The sequence below is a fragment of the Cyanistes caeruleus genome, chromosome 6 (assembly GCF_971803275.1).
Source record: "Cyanistes caeruleus chromosome 6, bCyaCae1.hap1.1, whole genome shotgun sequence".
Classification (NCBI taxonomy): Eukaryota; Metazoa; Chordata; class Aves; order Passeriformes; family Paridae; genus Cyanistes; species Cyanistes caeruleus.
Window position 1 is genome coordinate 19,966,688 of NC_141706.1, and position 27,918 is coordinate 19,994,605.

The 27,918-nt window shown below is 40.7% G+C and overlaps 2 protein-coding genes across 4 annotated transcripts in view; one reads left to right on the forward strand and one right to left on the reverse strand.

Moving 5' to 3' along the window:
• Positions 1-2,280, reverse strand: part of USH1C (USH1 protein network component harmonin) — a 46,990-nt gene extending 44,710 nt beyond the window's left edge. For 2 of the 3 annotated variants that reach the window (XM_023929073.2, XM_023929077.2), the window contains exon 1: positions 1,927-2,133. In XM_023929073.2, the coding sequence (XP_023784841.1) occupies positions 1,927-1,962 (36 nt within the window). In that variant the 5' untranslated portion in view covers positions 1,963-2,133. Of the gene's footprint in view, positions 1-1,926; positions 2,134-2,183 lie in introns of those variants that run through there. The other variant, XM_086892734.1, reaches the window with a different exon arrangement.
• A 3,357-nt stretch (positions 2,281-5,637) lies between these two features.
• Positions 5,638-27,918, forward strand: part of OTOG (otogelin) — a 92,900-nt gene continuing 70,619 nt past the window's right edge. The window contains exons 1-15 of the mRNA XM_086895340.1: positions 5,638-5,750; positions 5,895-5,955; positions 6,053-6,107; positions 7,276-7,363; positions 14,893-14,985; positions 15,209-15,363; positions 15,768-15,886; positions 16,248-16,453; positions 18,020-18,150; positions 19,024-19,130; positions 20,045-20,154; positions 20,956-21,081; positions 22,283-22,391; positions 23,234-23,280; positions 23,748-23,893. Coding sequence (XP_086751466.1) covers positions 5,699-5,750; positions 5,895-5,955; positions 6,053-6,107; positions 7,276-7,363; positions 14,893-14,985; positions 15,209-15,363; positions 15,768-15,886; positions 16,248-16,453; positions 18,020-18,150; positions 19,024-19,130; positions 20,045-20,154; positions 20,956-21,081; positions 22,283-22,391; positions 23,234-23,280; positions 23,748-23,893 — 1,605 coding nt within the window. The 5' untranslated portion in view covers positions 5,638-5,698. The remainder of the gene's footprint in view (positions 5,751-5,894; positions 5,956-6,052; positions 6,108-7,275; positions 7,364-14,892; positions 14,986-15,208; positions 15,364-15,767; positions 15,887-16,247; positions 16,454-18,019; positions 18,151-19,023; positions 19,131-20,044; positions 20,155-20,955; positions 21,082-22,282; positions 22,392-23,233; positions 23,281-23,747; positions 23,894-27,918) is intronic.

A 27,918-nucleotide genomic window follows, 5' to 3' on the forward strand; every position in this document is an offset into this window, starting at 1 on the left:
GACTGTAGAGTAATGGGATAGGTGATTTCACACCTTTTAAACCACGGGTATTTAAGAAAAAACATCTGGGTACAGCCCTGGACAGTCAGCTCTTGGTGGCCCTGAGCACTGGGGGTAGGGACAGACATCCTCCAGGTGTCTCTTCCATCCTCAACCCTTCTGTGATTATTTAAAGAAGCTTCATAGTAGTTGTATCATTGATAATCCTAGAATATAGAGTTGCTTATGCTCTATTTCTCACTACATACATTGTGCTGTTTTTCATAGAAATTAATAATAAAAAAAAATCATCACACAACCTGCACCTTCATACATAAAAAAAAACCCAAAAAACCAACCAACCAACCAACCAAAAAAATAAAGTCTGTCAAGAAGTCTACCTAAGTTTATTCAGTAGAATAGAAGCTGTGGGGAGGAAAAAAGCACTTTTTGGTGTGGAAAAAATTCAGATGACAATAATGCACTATCTTAGCACTATACCAATCTGCCAGATTTCAAAGAAGAAATATGAAGTGCTGTTTAAGCTACACAGATTTTGGAAAACTATTGAAGGAAAGGGAAAAACTGGTCAATATGGTTTGTATGTATTACATATTTTACATTGCTGCTTGGTTGATAGGGAAACTGATTAAAATTGCTAAGAAAAAAAGAAACTAAGAAAAAAAGAAAAGAAATAAAATGGCCACTAACTGAGGAAATTTAGATCTTGTAGTGAGCATCTTCACTGGTATGTCACAGAAAAAGTAAGTATCCAAGACAGCGGATGTCGCAGAGGTCACTAGAAGCAGGATGATACAAAATAAAAAAAAAGAAAATACTTGTTTCAATGTCTTCTAACTCAGATAAGGCCGTCACTGATATCTGCATCCCAGCTCTTTGCAGCAACACTGAAAATACATCTTACGTTATCAGGGGTGGGGCTTGAATGATTTATGAATTATAGAAGCAATGAAAGGGAGAAGGTTTAAAGTTCAAGACAGTAACCACCCACCTAGAAACCAGTCTTTACAGAAATGTTGCACAACCCACTGCTGAGTTATACAGTAATAGGAAGCAAGGCAGAAACAATGTGCTAGATGGTTACCGTCATCATTATGGAATATCCAGTTTCTGAACACCAGTTTGATGTAAGTTTTTTTGCTGTCCTTCTAATTCATCCTAACAATTCTTTAGTTAATGCGTTTATTTTCAAGTGACAGATACTTCCATAAAACATGACATTACTTTGCAGAAACTGTGTGTCCTAGCTGACAAAAAAAAACCAACCCAAAAACTAAATAAAATCAACCACAACTTCCTTCATAAAACAAAAGAAACCCCCACAAAACACTACAGAAAACTTTACTCCGAGAGTCCTAAATGGCTTGGCAAAACCATCTTTTACACACGGAAACTATTTTCCTCCTCCTTTCTTTAATTAGAGTCTTTTGAGCGTTCTTCCCTCATACAATTTTGCGCTCTGCCGAGCACTTATTTAACCGGGAAAATGACAAAAGGACGGTGCCAGGCAGCCCGAGCCGCTCCTCGTATCAAGTGCATTTGCACAGGGGTGCGAACATTAAGGAGGAAGCTCGGCGGGCCGAGCGGGCACTGCCAGCGCCTGCACTGCAGCACCCGCCCCGAGCGGCGCCAGCTCCCACAGGGCATTAAACAAAACACGAACTGATCCTGGAAAACTGGGCCCTGGGAAAGCTCTCCCACTGAGGAACCTTCCTCTTCTCTCCCTCGCTTTCTAAGGGTTTTAGCACCCATCCCCTCCCAGGAGGCTGCCACCCGCGCCATTGGCAGGGCAGTGCAAAGTCCCCGAGCTTCTCGCTTCCTCTCCCCGGCTCACCGGGGCAGAGCCGTGCCCGGCCAGGGGGGCCGTGACGGCCGCAGCCCCCGCTCCAGTCGGGGAGGCGGCCCCGGCTGTCCCCGCAGCCTCACCTTGTGCCGGAACTCGCGGGCGACGCGGCGCTCCATGGTGCGGGCTGCGGGAGCGGGCCGGGAGCTGCGCGGGTGCGGGCCGGGAGGGGAGCGGGGCGGGCTGATGGAGGCGGCGGCGGGTGCGGGCCCTGCGCGGGTGCGGGCCCTGCGCGGGTGCGGGTGCGGGAGCGGGGCGGGCCCTGCGCGGGTGCGGGTGCGGGAGCGGGGCGGGCCCTGCGCGGGTGCGGACGCTGCGCGGGTGCGGGAGCGGGGCGGGCCCTGCGCGGGTGCGGACGCTGCGCGGGTGCGGGAGCTGCGCGGGTGCGGGAGCTGCGCGGGTGCGGGAGCGGGGCGGGCCCTGCGCGGGTGCGGACGCTGCGCGGGTGCGGACGCTGCGCGGGTGCGGACGCTGCGCGGGGCGGCTGCGCGGGCGAGGCCGCGCCCCGGGGCGGTGGGAGGCGCGCCCGCAGCCGCCTCCAGCATCCCCGACACGACAGGGGACGAGCGGCCGGGCACCGCGACCCGCCCTCGGGCTTGCGGCCGAAACGGCGGAGAAAGTCAAAGTAAAAGTAAAATAAACATCCGTCCATACACGACCCCCCGCCCCGCGGTGTGCTACCTGGGCTTTGCCTTGGTCTGATTTTTACAACTGTCACTCCTCAAACGGCACCCAGCTCCCATATCAATTTCTCTCCTGTATTTGTAGGTAACATGCGTGTCAGTAACACTAATGATGTTACAAAGATGTGAACTTTTACGCCTGGGTTAAAAACAAAACACCAAACAAAAAAACCCCCGAAGTCCAAACAAACAGAAAAAAAATTGCTTTGATAAACTGTTGTACGGCAAATAATCACAGCTTCTTTATTTTTAGGAAAGCAGAGTGCAGCTGATGCATCACTGTCTAAATCAACTTTCCCTGCCTTTCGCACCAGCACAATGCTGTTTCTTACAAACAGAGCCTCTGACGTGGCTGCTGTGTGTAACTGCAGAAGAATCAAGGTCGGAAAAGGAACCGATTTCGGGCTAATCTCTTTCATACGATTTTGTTTTGAGCTGGTTCTTCTCCCACTTTCTCTACTGCAGTCCAAGATGATAGATTTCCTCAGTCAGGATGGTAGCGAGTGGAGGACACCTGTTCACCCAAGTCTCTGTCTCCACGCAGAATCACCTGTAACTGCGTAACTCCAGAGAGAGCAAGGTTTACTTAAGGACAGGTAACCTACCTTTCCTCCTTCCAACAAAGTGGAAACTTGTATGAATACATATAAAAGCTTGAATAAAAAAGAAATAAAAAGAAATCCATACTGCCATAAAACCTCCTGCATTCTATTTTATTATTTCTATAGGATAACTCCTTAGAAACTGTTAGCCCTTTCAGATGATTTTGCATTATTGGAACATTTCAACTGAATGTACACTACCCATTTCTCTTATCAGGTGTCAGGAATATGAGAGGAATGCATATGAAGCCTGTATACAAATAAATACAGTTGTTTTCAGAAAACAATTTTCTCTTAAAATGGCAACTATTAATACCTAAATCACAATTATCTATGTGCCAGTATCACATAATACCAAAAAGCTTTTCTCTCCACACAGATACAGAATTTTTTCCATGTAATGCAAAAACAACTATCTTGTATTTGAAAAGAGAAAGAAGGAGACAAAAAATTCAAGGCACGCATTAGAACCCATGCATGTCGCCTTTAAATTGACATATAGTCTAGAATATCATTTGATATCTAACAATCGTTTCTATAAGGCTTTACAGGAATAGATCTTACACAAGCTCAAAGTTATGTACATTTGAAAGAAAGTAACTAGTTTTAACAACACAGATAAATTTCCCAGGATTCATAAATTCCTCCATGTAATAAATGGAATCAACTTGGTGATGTGAAAACTGCTCCGAATCATGATGTAAAGGACACAGTGCAGAAAGGATGAAAAATTTGGTGGGCTGTTAGTCTGCTGTTACATGAATTCCTGTGCTCTACTGTGTGTAAATACAAAGCAAAGAAGTACACAAAGCTAACTCATTCTCCAAAACTGGAAGGTGGATAATCAGTAAATTTATGAGATGGTTCTGAAGTTTTCATTGATTCAAATGCACCATAAATTAAAAGATGGTACAATTATGACTGCTTAGTATTTTTAGATAATGAAATCTTTCCTAGGAAGAAATCAGATTTCATCTTAATTGTCTCTAAATTAGCTTCAATTCTTGTTTGCTACTTGTGGTATAATGGGAAAATGAACAAAGTGAGCAGGTCATTTAGTAGGCAAAGAAATACATTAAAGTGTGTGTTGTGTAACCTGACCCCGGTTGCTTTTATCTGCTTTCTCTACTTCGATTAATGTAACTTGGATCAGTGAAAGTGCACCAAAGCCAAGCACATGCTGCACTCAGAGCAGATATAGGCTAGCACATATATAGCACAGATATGAGGCTAGCACATAATTCTAAAAATCTTCTTGGGGTTATTTGGAAAAGGCTGTGTCAGAGTGAAAGGATGTCTTTTATTCCTCACATTCTTTTCTCTCAAGCACATTCTCCCTCCAACACTTACGAGGGAACAGAATTCTCAGTGAAAACATCACTAGTTCTCCATCATTTCATTAGAAATGAAACACAAGAAACACAATCCACAGGGACAAATTACAAAGGCAGAAAAGAGATCTTTTTAATGACTTACTGTTAACAGACTTCTCAAAGCAGTCAGAAAGGCCCCTTTTTATCTGAGACAGTTTCTCACCTGGTATGGGCAGCTTCTAAAGCTCTGTCATAAGATATGCAAACCTGAAGAATGATGGGGGGAGAGACAGCAGCAGATGGGAAAGGGAAAATAACAGAGTGAAGGTAACAGTGAGAGGAAGAGAGAAAAGGGGATAAACATAATGGAAGGAAGCAAATTTAATTGCTAAGGGGTGAAAAAAAAAAGAAAGAAAAACAAAGAGGCATAAACATGCAAAAGGCTCCACAGAGAACTCCAGTGTGCGAATTTATAGTAAAAAAGAAAAGTTACCAGAAGCTATGGAATCCATCCACACACGTTAGCTGCACACTGCATTCGGTGTATGTCTCACTTATGGCTGCCTATTGTCTATCTATGCCTGTACTACTCAATGTCCTGTATTAGTGGAGTGCTGACACGTGTTTCAGTGGGGCCACTGTGCTGAGCACGGACAAGACTTGCCGCTTCCAGCAGGAGCGGGCGGCTCCGGCCCATCCGCAGGAGCTGTGGGAGCAGCCCCGGCTCCGCTCGCCCCGGAGCGGCTGCTTAGAGCGGCGGTCCCGGCTGCTGCTGCCGAGACACCGGCACACGAGCCGTCTCCCAAAACTCCTGAGGGCAGGCGGAAAAGTGGAAATGAACGTGCGGAAAAGTGGAAATGAACGTGCGGAAAAGTGGAAATGAACGTGCGGTCAGCGCCCGGCACGGCCGGGGCGGGAGCGGCGCTGCGGGGGGAGCGGGCGGCCGGGCCGGACCCCGCTGTCCGGCGAGGGGCGGTGTCCGGGCTGGGTGCCGGGGCAGGGCCGGGCCGGACCCCGCTGTCCGGCGAGGGGAGGTGTCCGGGCTGGGTGCCGGGGCAGGGCCGGGCTGGGTGCCGGGGCAGGGCCGGGCCGGACCCCGCTGTCCGGCGAGGGGCGGTGTCCGGGCTGGGTGCCGGGGCAGGGCCGGGCCGGGGGGCGGGCGGCGGATAAACCCCCCGGCCGCCCCGCCCGGGAGGGCGGGATGAGCTCGGGGTGCAGGTGGCGGCCGGAGCTCCGCGGGAAGCCGCTGCCGCCCGCATGGGGACCCGGCTCCTGCTCGGGGTGCTGCTGTGCGCCTGGCTGCCCTCGGGTGAGCATCCCGCCGCCCGGGAAACCGTGGCGTGCCGAGCCATGGGAGGGCACGGCACGGCATGGCATGGCATGGCGTGGGAGGGCGGGAAGGGCAGGGCAGGGCAGTCCTGGCCATCGCTAACCTGCCGTCGTTGCCTTCCAGCCCTGTCTCCGTGGGGTAGCCGGGCGCAGCCCCCCGCCGCCGGGGACCTGTCGCTCCCCAGGTAAGAGCCGGCCGGGGTACATCGGGGCTCTTGCTGGGCTGGCTGGCTGGGTCCGCTGCCCGGGCCGAGCCAACCCTGCCTTTTTCTCCCTTCTCAGCCGAGGCAGCACCGCGGGATCCCGGAGCAGGGGCGGCCTCGCCGCGGCGATGCAGGTGAGGAGCGGCGGGCGGGCACCGCGGGGCCGGGCACCTCACTGGGGAGACCGCTGGGCCATTGGGATGTGCAGCTTCCCGCCGGGCAGACCCCGGAAAGAGAGCATCCACAGCATTGCCTCCAGGGCTCGTGAGGCTGCTGAGCTCAGGAGGTGCCAGGCTTCCCAGCGCCGCTCCCGGGGAGACCCCTCGGAGCGGGGCTGGCCGTGCGGGACAGAGGGATGGGTGTTCTGCTTGCCATCAGGATAATGCGCTTCTCGTATCTTGCCTCACTCGTATATCTATATACTTCTATGATACCATCTCTATCCTGGGTGGCTGTTCTACCTCTGGTGATTCGACAGGACTTGCCCTCGAATGTCTATTTTATCCCAGCCACGAGGACTGCCAACCCTGAACGAAAGTCAGTGATAAAGTAGCGAGAGAACACTGTGTGGCTGTATCTAGAGCTTCAGCTTGTTCGAGAAGTTATGTGGTGTACCAAGCATCCTGGCTCGAGGAAAAGCTGAGGTCTGGTCTGGCTCATCAGCAACAATTGCTTTGTGGGGGCCTTTTTGCTCCTCGGTAGAGGTAAACGAGCTGGCAGTATCGGGTCACTACAGCTCAGCACTCCGGTTTTTGGATGTGGTTTATCTTGGCAACTCGACTGTGTCACTCATGGCACGCTGCTGAAATGTAATTAGGGTGTGTGGTTCCCACTCCCTTGTTCGAGGGTGGGAAAAGGAAGGATTGCTTTGTAGTCCTTGTTCGTGGCTCCTCAGAGAGAGTCACCTTTCTCTCTGCTTTCTCCCTGCTCATTCTGGGAAAAACTCAGCAAAGAAAAAACGTCACATAACTGCAAGCAGGTAACCAAATAAATCAGTGATTATTGTGAATACTCCTGGATTTAGGTTCTCCCACCAAGAATTATAGTGATAACTTTTTTGTTTCTTTCTGGGCTGGCCTACTGAGCAGAAATCTTCAGTAAGAAGTATGTTTAGGAGGAAGGAAGAATAAAAGATATTGGAGTCTTGAGTATACCTTTTACTTTACAATGGAGTTTTTTGAGAACTTTATAGTAAGCCAATACAAAGCAAAGATATTATTGAAAATGGTAAAATTACTGACAGACTGAAGAGACTTTTAGGTGTCTTGTTTATAGCTGCTGATTTCTTGTTCTTTCTGAAAGGAGCCTGGAATGGCAGTTTATAACACTTCACCTACAGCATCCTTGTCTCGGAACAGGAGAATACACAGTATGAAATGTGGACCATCCAGTAAGTTATTTATGTTTCTATATGAAGCAACTTATCCCTTATTTTCTGCATTGTTTAATCATTCTTTGGAAGAAGAAAAATCCTAAAATAGATATTACAGGCCTTAATGTTAATGAAGCCCTTTCTTGTTTGGTCTCAAAGGTACTCAGGAGTATGGAAATTTTTCATGGAGTTTAACCTAGCTCCAAGTTTACACCTGCTTCTGGCATGATAATTTGAAAGACTAACTGCAAGTTTTGTAATAAATGTTTCAGGAAGAAAACATTATCTTACAGTGGTATACCTGAAAATGTGGATTGATGTTTAGGCACCATAAAATTGCATGCCCCGTACCTTTTTTGTGCTTGGAGATTGTTTGTTTTTGCTGAGGTAATCTGAAGATGCTTTTTGTGTGTGTAATCTGTGGGTTAGGAGGATAAGGTCCTTTTGGCCACCAGCTTGTAGAGGTGGACGTTTGCTTAAGGAATGCGCGTCTTTGGTTTTTTAGTTCATCTTATTTTCAGAAGTGGAGTGGACAGTCTTAAAATATCTTTGCTAAAGTGTAAACATCTTCTATGTTAATGCTGAGAAGGGTCTGTGTCATGATAGCCTTGAACAAAGGAGAAGAACGAGGCAAAATCATTCATAGTAATTTTAGTTAGTGATGCAAACCCTCTGGTTTCTTTTCAGTCAGCCTGATGGCATTCGGTGTGGGACCTGCCTCATAGTGAATAGTCTGAATTTGCATCCCATAGCTTTACAGCCCAAAAGGCTGTAAAGCAGCAAGGCTGGTGTGTGGAATGGACTCATAAATTGTGACTAGGGTTGTGTCATCTCCAAGAGCTTTTGATGTCTTCAATACACACGGTTTTCAGAAGTTTTTGGGAAATGTGTACCTGAACATGGAGGAATGATACAAGACTTTAGAGAAGATAATATTGTTCAAATAAAAACTATTACTTATGAATCTCTCTCCAGTATATGAAAAAAAAAATCATAATATATTGTGTATGATTAAATTGCTTTAGAAATCTAGCAGTCTGTTCTAATAAAAATTCCTCTGTTTTTGAGGGTTGCACCATTTTATTTACCAAGAAGTGGTTATGCTTTTGTTTTTCAACTAAACAAAGCAACTTACAAAGAGAAGATATGTGGATTATGCTGAGAAATTTGTTGTCATAATAATTGTTTTCCTGGATTTAGTCTTTGCCTAGTGAAAATTTCTTTAATCAGGACTAGTAGGTTTCATTTTTTGCTTCAGATCTGGAAAAAAAACCTAAGATGTGCTACTGTTCAAATGTGAAATAAAAAACCCACACACATATACCCTTTGTAAGGATTCTATTAAAGAGCTTTTGTCAAGGGTTTATGTGCAAGCTTACTGCTTCTTAAATAGGTCTAATAGTTAAGAAATGGAAGAACACATGTGGAGCTAGGGAGAACAAAATATTTACAAATGTCTTATGCTAGCTCATCACATGGCTAAGCTTCTAAAGGGGGCTGTGGTTATGATGGCAAGAATTAGGTTTTATTGCCCTTTCCAGTTCCTTTCCAGTTCTTGTTTTCTTTCTCATTTGTATTTCTGTGAGGCAAAAATATTCCAGAAGGGTTTTCCATTTCTGATATACTTGTCTTGGAAAGGCAGTGATGTTGAATTAAAAATTATCAATAATTGCTCATATTGAAGGCAAATAAAATCAGCATTATTAAACTCTTTTAAACAGTGGAATACGTAGGCTTGGAAGTTTCCTTTTTAAATCACAGTAACGTGTGGCAAATGGAATCTATTGTTGTCTGTGTGTGAAAGACAAATTAAAAAATAAAACTAAAGAATAACCGGGTATGTTCTGTACAGTACTCCTAATACTTAAAAAATAGTTTTCCTTTTGGTCTCTCCAATTTAAAGAGAGATGCAAGCTGCTATAACTCTGCCTATGGAGTGGGATTTGCAAACATCTGGGGATATTAGAAATAACAGACCTTCTTTATTTAAAAACCTGAACTATGGAAACCCAAATCAATGACAAAACACCCCAAACCAAAGCAGAAATGTAGGCTGTTACATGCTTTCTTTACTTTAGAAATGTCTCTAAGAAAATTGTTCTTTGAAATACTTGTAGAACTGTGATTATAATGAAATTATATTACAGTCAATTCTTTGTGCAGTATCAGTTTTTCTTGCATTCTGTAACTCCTTAAAGATAAACCATGTTTTATATGGAATGACTGCATGACTTTTGCAAGAGATCTCTTTACCTTTGTGTTGTCTTAGTCAATTGAAAGCATTTCAGACAGTGATGTCATCTCTTATCTGTCAATGGAACAAAAAATTTGCTATAGCACAAGCAAACGCCAAGAGAAAAGTTCTGTGTTAGCTTCTTGTAGCCAGGGAACATAGGATTAGAAATGTGCATCAGAATAACTGAAGTTAAGGTGTAGTTTATGTAGCTGTTAAAAAACCGCAAGCCCCAAACAGGAAACTCCTGAGCTAAAGCATATTAAGAACCTGGGACAGGCAAACCAAATTATTTCTGAAGGTATTTAGGCTACCACTGAGAATCTCTAACATTCTAAAGACTACAAATTTCCTTGTGTTGAAATGCTGTAGCAGGCACGAGTCATAGAAGTCACAGAAGATACTTGTCCCTTACAACATGTGCTTGAGGACTGATTTTAGGACAAGTACCAGAACAGAAAATATGCAGCTAATTGGAAAGTTCTTGGAACTGAAGCATTAAAATTGCATTCACTTTGTTTGTGGATGCTAAATGCAAGCAGCAGGCAGGGAGCACAGTGTCTGTAGAAAAGCAGGTCACATAACTGTCTCAGACTAGCCTGAGAATGTGGCCTGGGGAATCATAAGACAGCCTTGCAGGTGCTGTTTGTCTGTTCCTTGTTTTCTTGCAAGAGAAGGTCGAGGGGTGGTGAACCCCACTGACCAGTGATGGTGATGTGTTAGTTTACTAACCAATAAGAGTTTTACCTTTCCAGACCTTCTCGTACTTGTCTACACAAGAAGATCTGGGATGATAAACCTTTCTATCCTGTACAACCCACAAGAGAGTCTGTGTTGTTACTTTGGCCATTCCTAATATAGTGTGACGTTCATTCACCTCAGAATCCCAGAGGGGAAAGTTTTTCACCCTAGAGCAAGGAGGTTGGCCCTGGGCTGTGTTGCAGCCTGCTGAAGCCTGTATGCCAGGGAAAACCTGTGCCACTGCAGGCAGGTGCTTTCAGACACTGTGAAGTTGAAGGGTAGAAAAGATTGTAGGGAATACTTGTATTAATTTTCCCATACCTCAAAGAACACCTGAAAGCTTGCACCTAGAGAAACGTGCACTGGAAGTTATGCAGAGTTATAAAATACAGAATTTCAAGGACGTTGACTGCAAAAATTGAAATACTACATTCTAAGCTTATAAAGCATACTCTTTTATGTGTGGCTCTAGATCTAATTTAGATTTCTTGCAAATTCTTATCCTGATCTGCTTTGCTTTTTTCACCTTTCCATTAAAGAATAAAATTTGTTGATTTTCAATAATTGGTCATTTTAGTACTGTGATTATCTTCAGAATCTTCAACTGAACTACTCTTCAACTCTTGCATAGCTACTTTAAAAATGTGTAATTTTTAAAGAATTCTGAAAAAATATAATTCCTTTCTCTTTCTGTAAATGACTCCAAATTTCTAGATCTGCTTAGGGCAAAGTTGATATCCAGGCAGAATCATAAGAACTGAAGGCATGGGCTGGATCTTGTATTTATCTAGCTTAAGCAAAACTTTATTGCCAAGTTATCTCTATATTAACTAAATGATCTCTAAATTAATCTTTCATACTCAAATTTTTCAGTCCAAGTGAATCTAGTAACAAATATCCTGAAAGGAAACCTGTGTCTATTATTTTGCATTAAGCAAGTTGGTTTTTTTCCCTGCTGTGTCTTAAATAGTAGCACTAGGAAGTGCATAATATTTTACAAAAAAATAGTCAGGTTGGTACACATTAGGCACAAATCTTCAAGAATTAGTAGAGTACTGGTGATAATGGTGCATTACCGTGAGGTCAGACCTGAGCTCAAGCATTTGTCTTCATGTGATAGTTGAAGCAAAAATCAAGTTTTTCAAAATGAATGCTTTCTTGAATGAAAGTGGAAAGACTTTAATTTAGATGTCTCTGATTTAGAGTCATATCTTTTGTGTGGAATACATACTGTAGATATCCTTGCAGTTGCCTCCTTTTGCTCCAAGAGGAGAGCATTTCTTTAGTGACTCCATCTCACTTCATGCTGAAGGGCTTCACACTATATAAATTACTTAATTTATTCCCAAAGAGCTTGTTGGATCAGGAAACCAAATCATGGATGAGCAAGTCAGGACCTAGAGTTCAGTTGGAACTAAAATAAATTAAAGAGATTTTAAGTATTCATTGGAGAAGCAGTAATGTAAGAAAGCAGATAATGCTAAGTGTGCACCATATCAGAGATGCAAAGCCACCAAATATATTTCATCAATAATAATATTTCAAAATAAATGTCGGTTTTGATGAAGATGCAAGATGCCTTTGAACAGCTGTCGTGATGCTTCTAAGGAATGTCCCTGTGTGAAGCTTGGACCCTGCTCTGCAAAAACCCTTGCAGTAATGTGGACTGGATTTCAGTCATACTTTTTCAAAGGCTGTAATAATGGGCTCAAGGTTCTGCTACTGCTCATAGAAGAATTTGAAAGGGGGGTGAACTGAAAAGGAGGTCCATGTGCTCAAGGGACTAAAATAACCCTACCCATGGGGCTGCAGCCTAATCAGTAATTACAAGGGGTTAGAGTATTTAAGCTGAGAACAGCAGAGAAGAATTCAGACCTTTCGTTACAAGATGATCCCAAGTCTTCACCTTATTTGATAAGGAAGGAATTTGAGGCTGGTTGCTTCATCACAGCAACAGTGATATTATCAGGGTGATCTGCAGGTTCCAGTGGCAACACTGGTTAGAAATGCCATTATTACTTATGTGAGTCAAAACTCATGCTACTTAGGCCTATTGTCTTCTGCTAGAAAAGTCTCACCAGTTTTCAGTTTCAGATTCCAGCCCAGTGCACTCAACTGGCATAATGTCAAAGGGGAAAGAGGAGCTGAGGAGGTTTTAATAGGTGTCTCAGGTTAATGGAGGACAAAATATTCTCCCATAAGTTTTCCTAATTTTAACTTTCAGTTAGTTAGTCCTGATGTCTTTTCCCTTTCTGCAAGTATTAAAATGTTTCTCACGTTTCTAGGGGAGAGATAACATTTTGGTGTGGTCATATGGGTCAGCTTATTTGGAGAGCTCGTTTTCCTTTAATGACAAAGATTAGAATGAACCCTTTGTTAAAGGATATTTATTCTGAATACTTTAGGAAGTATTTCTGTGTTAATGGAGTAGAATGGGATGTTTAAAGGAGGCCACATTTACAGTAGTAGGAGCACTAAATCTGATCTGAAACAATGCTGCTTTCCTCATTACCTGCTTAAGGATAACTAATGTTTGCACACACTGCTGTTCTATGCAGTGTAAGGAAAGACACTTAAAAATGATGCAAAAGGGGATAAAAACAAATACAACAGCTGAGATTATCATGTTTTCTTAGAATCATACACACACAGACAGACGGGATCTTCATACAGAAGAAAATGCTCGTGATTGAGTCATTTGATTTATTTGTTTCAGGTTTGACTAACGCCCTTTCTCTCTAAAAGAGAGCCAGGGAGACCCTTCACAGTGACAGCAAGGGTCCCCAGGTCAGCTGACTGTTTGCACAGTCTGAACAAACACAGCTTGGAGCAGGTTACCTGAGCCATGCTTAGAGTGGAATCATTCGACCTGAAACATCAAAAGGGGGCTAACTTCCTCTGCAGCTCAGAGGAACATGACTTGCAGCCTAATTGCACATTATTGTAACTGGACAGGCAACAGGGCATAATCCTAGAGAAGCAAAGAACAGAGACCAGAGCTCTGGTTACACAGGTCTCACAACACTCAAGATGAAAGAGATCAATGTCTGCCTCTCTTGACGAGAGGAACAGGCTTTTGCATTATTGACAAGATTGGTCACTGTGAGCATGTAAATGAGCTGGCTCAGTCAGAGTAAGTAGGGACCTTTCTGCATGGTGCTTGTATTATTTTTTAGTGACCAGAGCTGGTCAGGCAGGGACAGGAGCAGGAGAGTAGGGCTAGCAGGCAAAGAGACACTGCCTTTTATATTGTCAACCTGCCTTTTTTTTTTTTTTTAATTTTTTTTTTTTTTGTAGAGTGGGAGACTGCTTGTTGAAACCAAGAGAATCAAAAATTGTTTGGAGATTTTGAAAATCTTCAAATAATTAGTAATTATTATAAATTATAGTATTTATAATGTGATTGCAAATGGTAATGGCTTGAAGTTGAAAGGGAGTACACTTAGATAAGATATTAATAAGAAATTGTTTACTATAAGGGTGGTGAGACACTAGAATAGGTTGCTCATAGAAGTGTGGATTCCCCATCCTTGGAAGTGTTCAAGTGGAATGGGGCTTTGAGAGACTTGGTCCAGTGGGGTTGGAATGAGATGATCTTTAAGGTCCCTTCCAACAGAAACCATTCTAGGATTATTTTTCAAGAATGATGTATTTGTAAAGATAAAAGATGGCCGAGCCTTCAGTTTGTATCTTCCTTAAACAGTTTCTTCTGAGCAACTTACCAGCTTTCTGCAACAAAAGCAATCTCAGTTTTTATTCTAAAGTACAAAAAGTACTATGATTATGTAATAGTAAATTATTAAAATTTTAACTCCTTATTTAAACTTTATAGGAGTAAATAGTAGGAAAATAAGTAAATGGATCACAATTTTTAAAAAACATTTAATCACAAAGTTTAAATTTAGGAACAGGAAACTTTCTTTCTGCTTGTGTGCATTTTTCTTCAGGCTATGAACACATCTGTCATATTTTGATAGGGATCTTCTTAGGGAAAAGAGAAACTAAAAAAACCCCAACTGAACAAAACCCATCACCTTCCTCCCCAAAGCCCAAACCTGTCATTGCAAGTCAGGGATCTGTGTGTTTATGGAAAGTGCTTGTGGTTGGTGTACTTGGAAACTGTAAGATGAAATGCAGGCAGGTAAAGATACACAGCTGGGATCAGAAGATACTCATTTTAAGGTAGCCTGTTCTCATCCTGGCAGAGCTTACCCACAGGGTGTTGTTTCCTGTATGTGGGTGTAGGCACTGGGCTTCTTTGTGGTGCAGTACTTGTTCTCTTCCTCTCTTCATTGCTTTGGGGACTGAAAACATGTCAGACTAACAGATGTCACAGACATTTTGATTTGGCTTCTCTAAAGGTGCAATAGATTTATTAATCTGGCTGTATAACTTGAGTTGAAGCTTTCACACTATTTCATTTTTGTGGGGCTGGTTAGGTTCTCTAGGACACTTTAATGTTAAGTTAGCAACTCCTGTCATTCTCAGAGTTACATTCAGTGAAAGAACTGCGTCTTAAGAAAGAAAAATACCAGAATTTATTTTTTGACATGCCTTGTTTTGTTCCACTCAGATTCACTTACATGTTTTAATGGAGGTGAGTGTGTCTACGGAGAGCTGTGCAATTGCAGTCGATTTAATGCGACAGGACCAAGATGCCAGACAGGTCTGTAAAGAGAGAAATCTGACTGGGTTTCTGGGATTGCACTTGTTTCCCACAGCTACAGTGACTACTCTCTGTCTAAAGGTTCCCTTCATGCTGTAGCATTTTCTCCCTCCTTTCTTTTATGTCATTATATTTCTCAGCATGTCACGTGCACTGCCCCATCTCAACTCCTGTTTGTGTCAAAAAACCTGCACTGTGTCTCAAGTGACTCTCCTTTTGGTAGTGTATAACACAGGTGCTGAAAGAGATCATATATGCAGGACATGGGGCCAATATAATTTTGAAACTTTTGATGGACTCTATTATTACTTTTCTGGGAAATCCACATATGCCCTTGTGAGACACGCTGAATTAGATGAGCAGAGCTTTTCCATACAGGTAGGGAATGGTGCTTCTGCATTCTTTTGAACTGCTGTTGAACATGCTAATAATGTAGTAATTTTAAAAGATTAAAAATAACTTGAGATGATAATAGGGGTTTGTAAAATGTAATCTAGATGTGATTTTAACATGATGTGGGCTACCAGTTGCCATAGCATAGAATGTAAACAGCTGGAATAATACTGATGTGTGTCCTTCCAAAGCCTGCTTTGTTCACTCATAGCTGTGAAAAGACCACTCCATTACCATGGCTATGAGAACACTGCTCAGTTTTTTCCACAAGAGGGGGACCAAACTTCTTGTTCCCATTCTGAGTGTAGATTTGGGAGGATATTAGTTCTTTTACATGTTTGTTACAAAGAATTTGATTAATATGTTGACTTTCTGATTTTATTTGGCAGGTGAATAATGATCCTGAATGCCATTCTTCTCCTTATTCCTGCAAAAGGTCCATTAGTTTATTCTTTTCTGGAGATGAACAGATAAAGATGAGCAGTGAAGTCACCTATAAAGGATTTGGGTAATTGCAGACATGTTTCTAATGCTGGAGTTAACATCATGGCACCATTTTGATAGCAGAAATGTAAACTTTTTCCTTGGTAGGCTGAAAAAGCATCCAGACCACAGCTGCAATGATTACTCTCCATTTACAGAGTAGTGTCTGAGAAAGGTGAAACCTAAATTAGTGGTATATAGAATTAAATATAATCATTGGCGTTCATTATTTTTGCTGTTATTTGCAAATTCATTTGGTTTAGTGGAGTTACTCAATATTTACATGAGGGATTTTCAGTTGTATGAGGAAGGCATCAGCAAGTCATTATTTTTAATGGTTCCATTTTCTAACGTAATGTTATTTTTGGTTCTGTGTGTCATTCCAGAGTACAGTTACCTTATGTTATTGGCAACTTACACATCCAGAAACTAGCTGGATATTTCCTGGTCAGGCACCAGTATGCCTTTACCCTGGCTTGGGATGGTACATCTGCAGTGTACATCAAAATGGCACCAGAATACCTGGGCAAAACCCATGGACTGTGTGGCAACAATAATGCTATTCTGCAGGATGATCTGGAAACTAGTTATGGTGAGTATTTAAGATATATCCTGTTGTGTAATATGGTGGGCTTTGGTTTTTTTTCTGGTGAAATAGATGTTACTGTGCTTAGCTTTCAGTTGTAATGCCGATTGAATTTAAGATAGGAGACTTTTGAAATGGAAAGTATGATAAGGAAATACTAAAATTATTAATTTTTTATTAATTATTAAATGTGTAATGATATTTAGTGAAGAGGACCAATTTCAATGTAGGTGGGGCTCTAGGGATGAAGATCTTAAAGTTGTCTTACTGAATTACCTACAATGGTATTTGTATTTCAGTTTCCTGGGACCTGAAAGTAAAATCTGTTTTTAAATGTTCACTGCCCTTTTAGAAATTCTGTGGCCTGTGGAAGCATATCGCTATTGGAAATTAATCAATAATTAGTAAATCAAATTAATGAAAACTGTCAACTCCTGTTTGATCTGGCATTTCATATGTGTTAATGCTTTCAGAAGTAATCAGTGATCTGTCAACTTCAGACACTTCCAGAAAGCTTGGTTTTCAGTAAATAGTGAGTGAAGACATCTATAAAATGAGTAAAAAAAAAAAAGCAACAGGGGTAAAAGATCAGGTCCCCTGCCAAGAATCTCGAGTGAGGCCATAAAAACTTTGAGAAATCATTGTTTTGGGCTGTTTAACTGTTGGCTCCTCCTCTTCAACTTGAGGATATTTCTGTATAGCACTACTTCAAAGCTCAGAGTGGATGTGGTTTCCTCTGCTGTTCATGCATTCCACTCAGTTCCAGAAAGCACCAGCCCTGTTAACAGTCATTACCCTCACTGATACTTTGCTCACTAAATCAAGTTGTTTATACTAATACCAAGATCAGGGGGTCATCTCCCCAGAGACTTTTCTCTCTTCTCACCTTTCTCAGTGTCTCCATCCCTTAAAGCTGCATTTCTAGCACAAGTGAGTGAATTCACTGTGCATGAGCTTCATCCGCTTGGGGAAGAGTAGTAGTACAGATGTGGCAAGATATGCATTTGTGGGTCATACAAGCAGTAATCAATGTCACCAGCTGTCCAAGGTGGATAATAATAATGATGAATTAGTTGGTTTAAGCCTAGTATGGACCTTTCTACTTAAATAAGTCACATCCTTATTTAGCAAATTCAGACAATCATTTTGTACCCAGGAATGCCTCATTTTTCTTAGGTTTTAAACTCCCTATTGGGAGTTACATATAAAGTAGCAGGATAGATCTATGTATTATTTATTAATTTATTTAAGCTTTTATTAAAACCTGTTTTTTTCTTTATTCCATTGATGGACTAAGGCAGGCACAGTCTTTCTCCATTAAATCCCTTCCTTGCCCAATTGCCTCAGTAAGTTGCTTTCTGCCATCCAAAAGCCCATTTCTGTAGTTCCTTCTAAAAGTAATTTTTGCTTCTTGAAAGGACCAGATTGATTTCAGCTGATTCATCTAGTAGTAGGAAGGGTCAGGTGTTCTCTTCCTGATGTGCTCTGGTTGTTGAAACGTTTCCTTGGGAATTCCTATAGAAGCACTGTTGTTCTTCGAAGTCGCTGTGTGACTCTGTGTGTCTTGTCTAGGAAAACTGACAGATGATGTAACAGAATTTGTAGAGAGCTGGCAGGAAAATCCTCCACAAGGAACACCTGACTGGGATAAATCTCTTCTCAGTGAACCGCCGTGCCTGACGCAAAGCCATGAATCTCTGCAGGTTTGGATCAGCACAAAAGGATTATTGCCATAGCTGGTGACTCTAATTGGAGCAAGAATTTGACTTAATTTAAATTTTCAAAAATAATTTGACAACTTTTTAATGCTTTGAAGGAGACTTGAAATGTTTGCACCTTTTTTTGGGAGAGGTTAATTAAAATGTTTACCGTATCAGATCTTCGCTTGTCCTCTCATCACTTCCTCCCCCTGCCCTACCACCCCTCTTGTCTTCCAAATTTATTTCTGGATCTTTTCTAATATTATACTGTCTGCATAGCAGCCAATAGAAATGTTTGACTATGAAGCTGAATGAGTGACAAGTTGTAAAATAGCAGAGTGTTCAAGAACTAGTAGCCATTCCTTTCCTTAGGGAGGATAAAAAGAAGCAGGGAAGCAAGACCAGACAGTTCATTTGCCAGTGTTTAAAAAGAGAATTATTCTTGCTTCTTTCCATGACATTGAAGTAATTTTTCCTTTTAATTAGTATTTTTGGGGTATAACCCATAAATTAAAGTGCTTTGAAACTAAAGCTGGTGCCAGCTATGGTTTATTTCTTTTGCCTTTTACTGTGTAATTTAATTAAATTGAAGGCTTTTTTCAGGTCATCTTGGTTTAGTTGCAAAATTATCTGTGTTCTTTTTGGGGAAGGGATATGTTTTACTACCACTGGTATGACCTTGGATAAAGGATTCTATGTTACGCAAGCTCTGGCATGGAGAGCAATGTGTTGCTAAACACTGCTTCTATTTGGTGAGGGGAAAGTGATTCCTAGACACAGACAGATGTCTGTTCTGATTTTCCACAGCATTCTCTTTTATTCTGCTTATGTTTATTTTTGAAAACCTCATTACAACAGCTGTCTCTTTCATTTCAGAGGGCATATGCTCTGTGTAATATCCTGTTACATCCCCCATTTAAACAATGTCATGAGTATGTGAGTCCTCTTTCTTTTATGGCAAGCTGCACAAATGATCTCTGCATGTAAGTGAATGTTTTTGGCTAAATCCAAAGCTATTATAAAAAACCCATGGCCCTTCTGTCATAAGAATGAATTATAAATGTTAAATGAACTGATTTGTGACTTTCTCTGCATGTAAGATTTTATCTAACATTGTTACTGTTATCTTGCTTTTCTCACTCGTTCTAGTTTTACTGCTGTGGAATGCTCTGGAGTTGTTCTTGTTTGTTATAAGAATGACTGAAGTCAGGCCCAGATATTTTCCAGTTGTGTTAGTCTGTCTCCCTTGAATATGTCTTCTCTTTTGATTCTGAGCATGCAACATCCTTAGGTGCTTTCTGCCATTCTAAAGCCTTACTATAATGAAAAGTCATAATGGTCAGTTTGGCTTCTGCAATCTGTATGGTAATACTAGTAATACTGGAAAGAGGAATTTGATAACCAGTTGAACTTGTGCTAACATTTCAAACCTGCTATACTCCTGGTCTGAGCAGTTTTGACTAGCTAAATTAAAAAAAAAAAAATTAAGGCAGGTCAGAAGATAATTTCCATTTCTTGTACCCTGGTGGCTCACAGGCAGAAATTTTATACTTCCTTCTTGTGAGTTTTCTGTAGGATGTTATTCCCTCTGTAAAAATCAAGACCTTTATTGAAGTCTCCTTATATTGCTGCATTTCTGGCTTTTGTGGATTTATTCAGAAAAATAGTATCAGGTCTCAAATATATTGATACTTATATTGATGACCTCTTTGCACGGGTGGCAGAAAGTTTTTATCCTTTTAAGACTTTTAACCTAGTCCAACAGCACAGAACTCTAGAACATTGTTAAAGTAGATTCAAACAGCGTGGTTGAATTCAATACAGGAGCATTCATGGGGTTATGAGTGTGTGTTTGAATAGAGGTACAAAATAATATCTCACCTTTTATTTGTGTAAGGTCAGCAGCTGATGATGCAACTTGGTGTCGAGCGCTCACTGAGTACGCCAGAGCATGTGCCCAAGCAGGAAAGCCACTCCATGGATGGCGTGTGCACTTCCAGCAGTGTGGTAATGCCCATGCTCTTGTACTTGGAAATACTGCTTGGCCCTTGTATTTTGAAAAGGGTGCCCTTCATAGTTTTACTTCTTTGCTTTTCTCCAGTTTTGGACTCATATAATTCTTAATGAAGCTATTGAGTCAAGCTTACTTCATGGCTACGTAAATGCAGTAGATTTTCTCTTTAATATGTGCAATTTATACTGAATTTATTTAAAGCACTAAGCTTATTACAGTGTGTTTCTTTAAGGTGATTAACCATTTTTATTTTCACAGAGCTACTCTTTCAAATATTGCCAAAGTATTCATGGCTTTGTGATATGTAAAATGTGTGTCACAAGTGTTAAAAATAAACTTAAATTGCACTTTTGGACTTGCATAAGACTTCATCTTGCAAGTCACATAATGTAAGTTTGAAAGAGGTTATCTAATTTGTTCACCTGCCTGGAACACAGGACCAAAACTGCTTTGTCATCCATGACAGAGGCTTTCCACTGTGGTTACAAAAAATCTCTGTTAATGGGTATCCTGACTGCTTCTGATGATGATGTGAGAATCTAAATAGCTCTGTGAGAAAGTACAATTTAAGATTATTCCTTCTTAATGCACCTTTAATGGAGAGAATGAGAATATGTAAATAGGTATGAGTTCTGTGTGTGTTAGGGAAGCCATTGTTTTACACAACGTTTTTCTAGAGAACAGATAGAGAACTGACATGCCAGAAAATGCACACCTGAAAGAAGCAATGTGCAGTCCATGTAAGCCCTGTGACAGTAGCTCCACACCTTTTCATTTTTGTTTCTGTATTTCAGTCATTACCTGTGCTGACCCCTTGACCTACAGTGAATGCATCAACTGCTGCCCCGTTTCGTGTCACCAGCACTCACAGTGCATTGGCAGTGAGCTTCACTGCATTGATGGCTGCTACTGCCCAGAGGGTGAGTTTGGCTTCTCAGATACATACCTGATTCCACACAACATTCAGATTGTTTCTCCCCAAGTTTACATCCCTCTATGACCTGTCTAGATTAAAATCAGGAGCTCTTTATCAATTGATTGCCAGCAGCGTGGGTATCTAACCCTGTTTTCCTTACTGACAAGAGCCTTTTCCTTCCTATAAAAGGTAGGAATAGGTTTCAGCTCAGATCCACATTCTAGCTACACAATTTCAGTGAAAAACAGGGTTTGCTCTGTTGTTGCAGGGCAGGGATCCTCGTGATTGTGGTGGTTGCTGATTGGTTTTTGTTGGTGGAGAATTATTTTGGTAGTTTCGGGTTTTTTTGTCGTATGTTTTTTTCCTAGCTAGGGTGCTTAGAAAAGCTCAAAACCATGTAATAAATAAAACTCATTCCCATGGTCAGAAACAGGTTTTGGTAGTGAGATTTGTAGACTGTTGTATGAGTCTGGCAAGTGAGGTATTTAGCAGTGTGATCTGTAGCAAAACTTTGCCTTCATCACCAAAATAGATTTGATATCGAGCTTTCCCCTAGTTATTGGCTTCTGTTGAGTACAGAATTCTGTCTAAAAGAGGACAGAGAAAGTTATGCCATGGATCTTCAAGTCTTGCCTCTTATATATACTCTGATTATTTGTAAGTTTAATCATACTTGTCATAAGTTATGCTTTTTATGGTTTGGTAAGGCCTTTTTTAATTCTGGTCCTCTGGTCAGAAAAGTATAATAATAATTATAGTAATAAGGAAAAAAAAAAAGGCAAAAACCCCCTACAAACCAGTAAAATGAGGACCATAGAGGCAAAGATTTGTAAATGTGTTAAAAAATAAGCCAAAGGTACTCAAAGCAGCCTGGCTTCTATGTTTGGTTTTGTTATTTTGTGTGTGTGGTTTCCTCTCCCTCTTACCCAGTAATTAAATATTTGTTACTTGCACTATGCTTACTGCGTCTCAAGAAATTTAGTGAGTTGATCCCTATAATATAATTTATTTAATATAGTTAAAATGCACTTCTTTTGGTGAAAATGACTAGCAAATAGAGTAGAGATTTATTATCATACATAAATGACCATTTATGTATGATAATAAATCCAAGAACATTGGTGTTCTTGGATATAATTGTTAGTTCTCTCTCAGCCATTGTCATGAACATGCCACTTTTTTTCTTGTTTTTTTATTTCTTCTAGGCTTAATTTATGAAAATGAATTGTGTGTCAAGCCTATGGACTGTCCTTGTGACTACCATGGAAGTTTTTTTGAAATGGGTTCTGTGGTTTATGAAGAATGTAATAACTGGTGAGTAATTTTTCTTACTACACTGTGAACCAAATCCTTTATTGATCATAAGAAACAGTTTCTTCAAGGCCTATTTCAGATAGAAATTAGATAAACTTGATAAATACTCACTGTTCCTACATAAAAAGTTGTTACTCTGTATACATTTTGCAATTAAGGAATAGATAAATGATTAAGCTATTAATGTGGAAGAAGAGAAAATGACAAATACTGCAGAGAATGCTGTAATATTTAGTGCTTTTTTTCACTTTAAACTCTCCCTTAAAAATAAAAATCTAGAATTCAAAATCTTAACAGGAGAACTATGCTGACTTTATCTCCTGCTTTTACTGTTTCACTTGGACATAAAGAGCCTAATGTAATTGTGACATTAAGCTGCTGCTTTGGAATTTCTAAATTAATTTTATAAATTGGAAATAAAAATTTGTAGGAAGAGAGAGTGCCTTTTATTGGATCACCTTAGCTGAAGAAAATGGATGAGTTTGCAGATGTGCAACATTTTTCCCTTCCCACCAATTCTTGTCTTTAAAAGTAGTAAGATTCAAATTGCTTGTGTTTATTCTCCTCAGCGTTATTAATCCTTAGATTTTCTAATGGTTATTAAGGAGCTGAAAAGAAATGATAGTGACACTGGATGCATGGATGAAATGTCACACGATCATGTCCTCACGACAGGCTTCCAGCCATTCTAAAGACAGTGTTGTACAGACTCTGTTGTAACCTTTCGTAAGACTCAAGTCACTTGGTGCTCATTCCATAGAGAAAGAATCCAGGAAGAACAACTGAGGCGCAGCTGTGTATAATTCACAGAATAAAATATGAAATCTTTGTTCTGATTTCAGTACCTGCATTGGAGGGAAGTGGATCTGTACAAATTTTACATGTCCAGGTAGGTGAAAGTCTCAAATACTTAACTGTTTGATAATTCTTACTTCAGTAAATACTACTTTTAGATGTTAGTATGACATTTCATTGTGTGATTTGCATTTTTATTTCAATCTGCACACTCAGAAGATTAAATATTAAAGTGGCCTGGCTTATCAGGTAAATGTGTTAATGTTTCTGAAAATCAATTTTAAGAGCCACAAATCAAATACCCATAATACAAGGATGACAGATATTATTGCCTCCTCCTGGGGAGGAGCTGTTCAGGTATCCTGGCCTGGCATCAGCTAGGAGCTCCATGACAAAAGCAAGGAAAAGTATCAGTTCCTGTGTTCCTAATACCTGGTTGTGATATAAACGCAACTTTATAAGTTATAGAATGTATCAAAGTATATGAGCTCTACTGCAGTAATAGCTGTGGAGAGTAGGCTGTCTTTATGACATATTTACATTATTTCTTATGTTTTTCAGCTGAATGCTCAGTTTCAGGAGACACTCACTTCATGACCTTTGATGGGCGCAAATACACTTTCCAAGCCACCTGTCAGTATATTCTGGCAAAGAGCCGCACATCTGGAATGTTCACCATATCCTTGCAAAATGCTCCTTGTGGACAGGTAGGACTTGCAGCCTTCTTGTAACATTTATATCCTGAAGGGTTTGTTAATTGAGAGGGAAAAAAAGCATGTAAGAAGAAAAGCAAGCTCCAAGCCTGCGCATGTGTATAGCTGATAGTAAGGGTGCTATTAAAGGTGATTCTAAGGGTGATCCTATTTTATATTTCGAAGTTTGTCATGCTGTGCACAGGCATCACTAAATATTTTGTCTGCCTTATGTCCAAGACCCATTCTTTCCTTTATTTTGTATGTGCATTTCTGAGCGTGTATTATAAAACTATGTGTGAGGTATGGAACACTGGCAAGGTTTTTGACTACAGAGTTTCATTTTTTTTTCTCAGTCTTAATAGGGCTTATAATTTTCAGGAAGTTATGTCAAGATAGAATGAATCTTGAAAATACATACTTGGCATGGGACGTGCAGGTTACTGAGCTTAGCTGTCTTCTGGAATCAGGCTTTTCTCACTGATTTCTAAATGTGCATGCTAAGGGCAGGATTTGGCCCACATTTATATTAAAGTCATGATTACCAAGCTGCTGGACTTGCAGCAGGAGAAGGTGTTTGTATCTTGGCCAGACTTATGTTCTGTCTCCAATGGTCTTCTGTAATAATTTTTATTTAGAAGCAACTGTAAGGCATTTGAAGCATATATAGTCTTAAATATGACTTTGATGTAATTCTAGACCATCTATATATGTTAGGCCCACATTATTACATAATTCACATAAAATCTGATTTAGTGCCATTGCTTTGTACTTCTGTGGAGGTAGCTACATTAGTTTTCTTTTGTGTTCTAAATAAATGTATGATGCTAAAAGTCATTTTACATTAATGATTGAAATCACTCCTTGCAGCTTCTATTGTTCATGCACTTGAGATTTCCTAGGGGAAATGAATTAGTTATATGAGTTGTCATGCTACACTTTCTAAAGGTGTACTTCAGTAGTCATTTTCTATTTTTGCCACTTTTATGGATGACAGAAAAGACTTAAGTAGAAAGTTAGAATAGAGTTGCGGTGACAAGTTTATTGTAGTAGAAATTATTTATTTGCAATCCAGGTAAGAGATAGGAGACTGAGTCCCCTCATCTCAGTGGTAGAAGTTGGGAGGTAAGAAAGATAGCTTAACTGGATGGAGGCCAAATATATTTTAAAACTTGATGATCCACAAATAAATGCCTCTTCTATGGTTCCTAGGAGAATTGTATCAGAATACCAGGTGAGATATGTGATGGGGCTAGAAGTTCCCACTATTGAAAAAGTGAATTCCTGGGTAGCAAATAAAATTGTTGTATAACATTCTAACAGCCTTTTGCTCTTTGAGATAGAGGTGTTACAGTGAGGGCTGGGAAATGAAATGTTGGCAAGGACATGCATGTTTTAAAAACTTCTAGGCTTTAACCTCTATGTGCATTATTCTTGTGATCCTGCTAGTATTTCCAATTTGTAGGAAGGTTGAGGTTGTTTCAAGATGTAGTTAGCTTGGTTTAATTTCTGTACTAAACTTGGAATCCTGAGGAATTGATAAAATTAGTATCATCTCAATGAGAAAAAAAATAAAAAGAATAGCTGTGAGCAAAACGTAAGCATAGGCATGCATCTATTCAGTCAGTGTCAGCCTCAGAATTTTGCAAGGTTCAAGAAGCTTGAGAAAGGTGGTTGTGTATAGTATAGCTGGGCTATATCATGGAGGAAGAGCAAAAGAAATCCCCAAAGAAACTGTCTACACAGCTTTTTTTATCAAAGGGGAGTTGAGGCCACAATGACTTCCTGCAGAAGCTCACAGCAAGAGGTACCTTGCAGCCTGACCTGTTGAAAAGCCCATCAATAAATAGAGCAAATATCTGCTGTGGTAATGGGTAGAGTATGTGCGTGTGCCTTGTTCCCTTGTGTTAGGAGCACTTCTCTCTGTGTACAGAACAGATAGAATTGTGCTTTTTGGTTTAGCTGCTGTGGTTAATTTTTGTTGGGGAAAGTGAGAACCAAACTAGTTGGCTTTCTGCCTTGCTGGTGAGATTGCAAAGTGCCTTTCAGTTACTCTTGCATTCTTCATCAGCCTTAGTGACTTTGCTTAATGTGTCTGTGTCCAGGTGGTTTGTAGGTGAAAAAAACCCCAGATTCTCTTGGCTTTTACTGCATGTGGGGCTTTGTGCTTCACCTAGCTTTTAACAAAGGTCACCTGGGCAGTCCCTAACAAGTAGAGATTTTATGGAGGTCTGAGTAAAGTGTTCTGTATATTAACAATCAGGTGGGTAATCAGAAGATTATAGGATATGTCCTAGGGCTACGTGCTGCTAATTTAATTGTCAGTATACAGGTGGTAAGGGGGTAGTGAGAAGAGTTTTTGTACTATAATGCAAGAATGTGGGGCTTCAGTGCAGCTATTCAAGTGTCTAATTATCAACCAGCTGGTACCACTTGGCAAAAGAGCTGCTTTTCAGTTCCCCAGGCACCCTCCATTATCTTTTTTTCCTATTTATTAAAATTAATGGATTGAAATGGGAAGCTAAAAGATTTGTAATGTCGAGTCTCATATTTCTTGATGGTTTGAGATTTTATGTGCTTCTTTAAAACAGCCTTATCACTCCCATCTCATTCAGGCAGACTAGAAAATTTGGAAAGAAAATACCTGGGGAGATTTTAGCTTTTTGAATCACAAAGAATCCAGTCATCCTGAGCCTTAGAGTTGGTGACATAAACAGTCATCAGGCAACAAGTTATTTCAAAACGATGTGAAATTTTGTTTAAGCACTTTCTGGAAGGAGAACCAGTCAAATGATCAGCACAGCTTAACTTTATCTGAGTTTCAGGTGACAGGCTCACTGGCTGTGTAGTTTTTATGATGAGAAGGTCTTCTGAGTATAGATTTTTTTAAAGTGTCTAGTGAGAGAAATGGCCATTCCTGTGAAAACACCTGCCAAAAGCTGGCAGGGGCAGTGCTGTGAATGAAACAGTCTATTGGAACAGAGAACAATTGTCAGGCAGAATTTCTCCTTCAGTTTAAGCCTGAAGGAATAATAAAGCTTTTGTCAATACTGTGTACATATACTATGGAGGATTGATTTCTTGGTTCTCCTCTGCTCTTTATGCCACCTGCCATATTTTTATTTTCAGCTTTTTAAAAGACATACAGTATTGTCAATATGTAGCCATTATTGCTGAATGAAATGGACATAAACCTAATTTCTTAGTAAAGAGGCAAGACAGCAAAGTAAGCTACAAGGACATGGCTTCAGAAGGCAGACGTCTGTCTTCAGTGTCCAGGAGAGCTGGTTGAGCTGATGAAATATCTCCAGTTATTTTTATGATTTCCTATTTTCAAGTTTCATTTTATCATTTCATCTGCTGGTGTAAGATACCTGTTGCATTATTATCTAGAGACAGGGAAATTCTGCATGTAGTTCTTTATCTTCACACACCGCTCTGTGTACTTGTGTCCATGGTGTTAGAAGAGCTGACACATGACCTGCTCTGCAGCTAGTTCAGCATCTGTCAGAGCCTCATGGTACTGTCCAGAGATCCTTGCAGCTCTAAGAATGGTTTTCAACAAGCAGGACAGCACTTGCCCTGTATTAGCAGTGAAAAAGTCAGAAAGAGTTGAATAAAATGTAAATATTTGAGCTGAGCATTCTGGTCTCTTTTACACCATGAATGATGCTATTCATTACATAATTCTGATGTTTGTGCAACTGTCCAAAAGTTATCTTGACTATATTTTTTCAGTGCCTTTTTCAGCACTGAAGATGCTTAAAACTTTACTGTTTCATCATTATCCATGCCTTCACTGGAGGCAGTGAGGCTGAAGAATGCAGCCTCCAACAGCTCCGGTGGTTATTCCTCTGCTGCAGCACATGTCCAGATCCAATCAATGTGGGATTTTCTGCAAGGAAGCCTAGACTGCTTTTTGACCAAGTGATTTCAGACATGTCTGTGTATGTTCTGATATATAAGACTTTTTTGAATTTGTGCTCAAAATGGTGTTGATAAGGGAGATAGTTTTGTTGTGACATTGAGACATTAAAGAT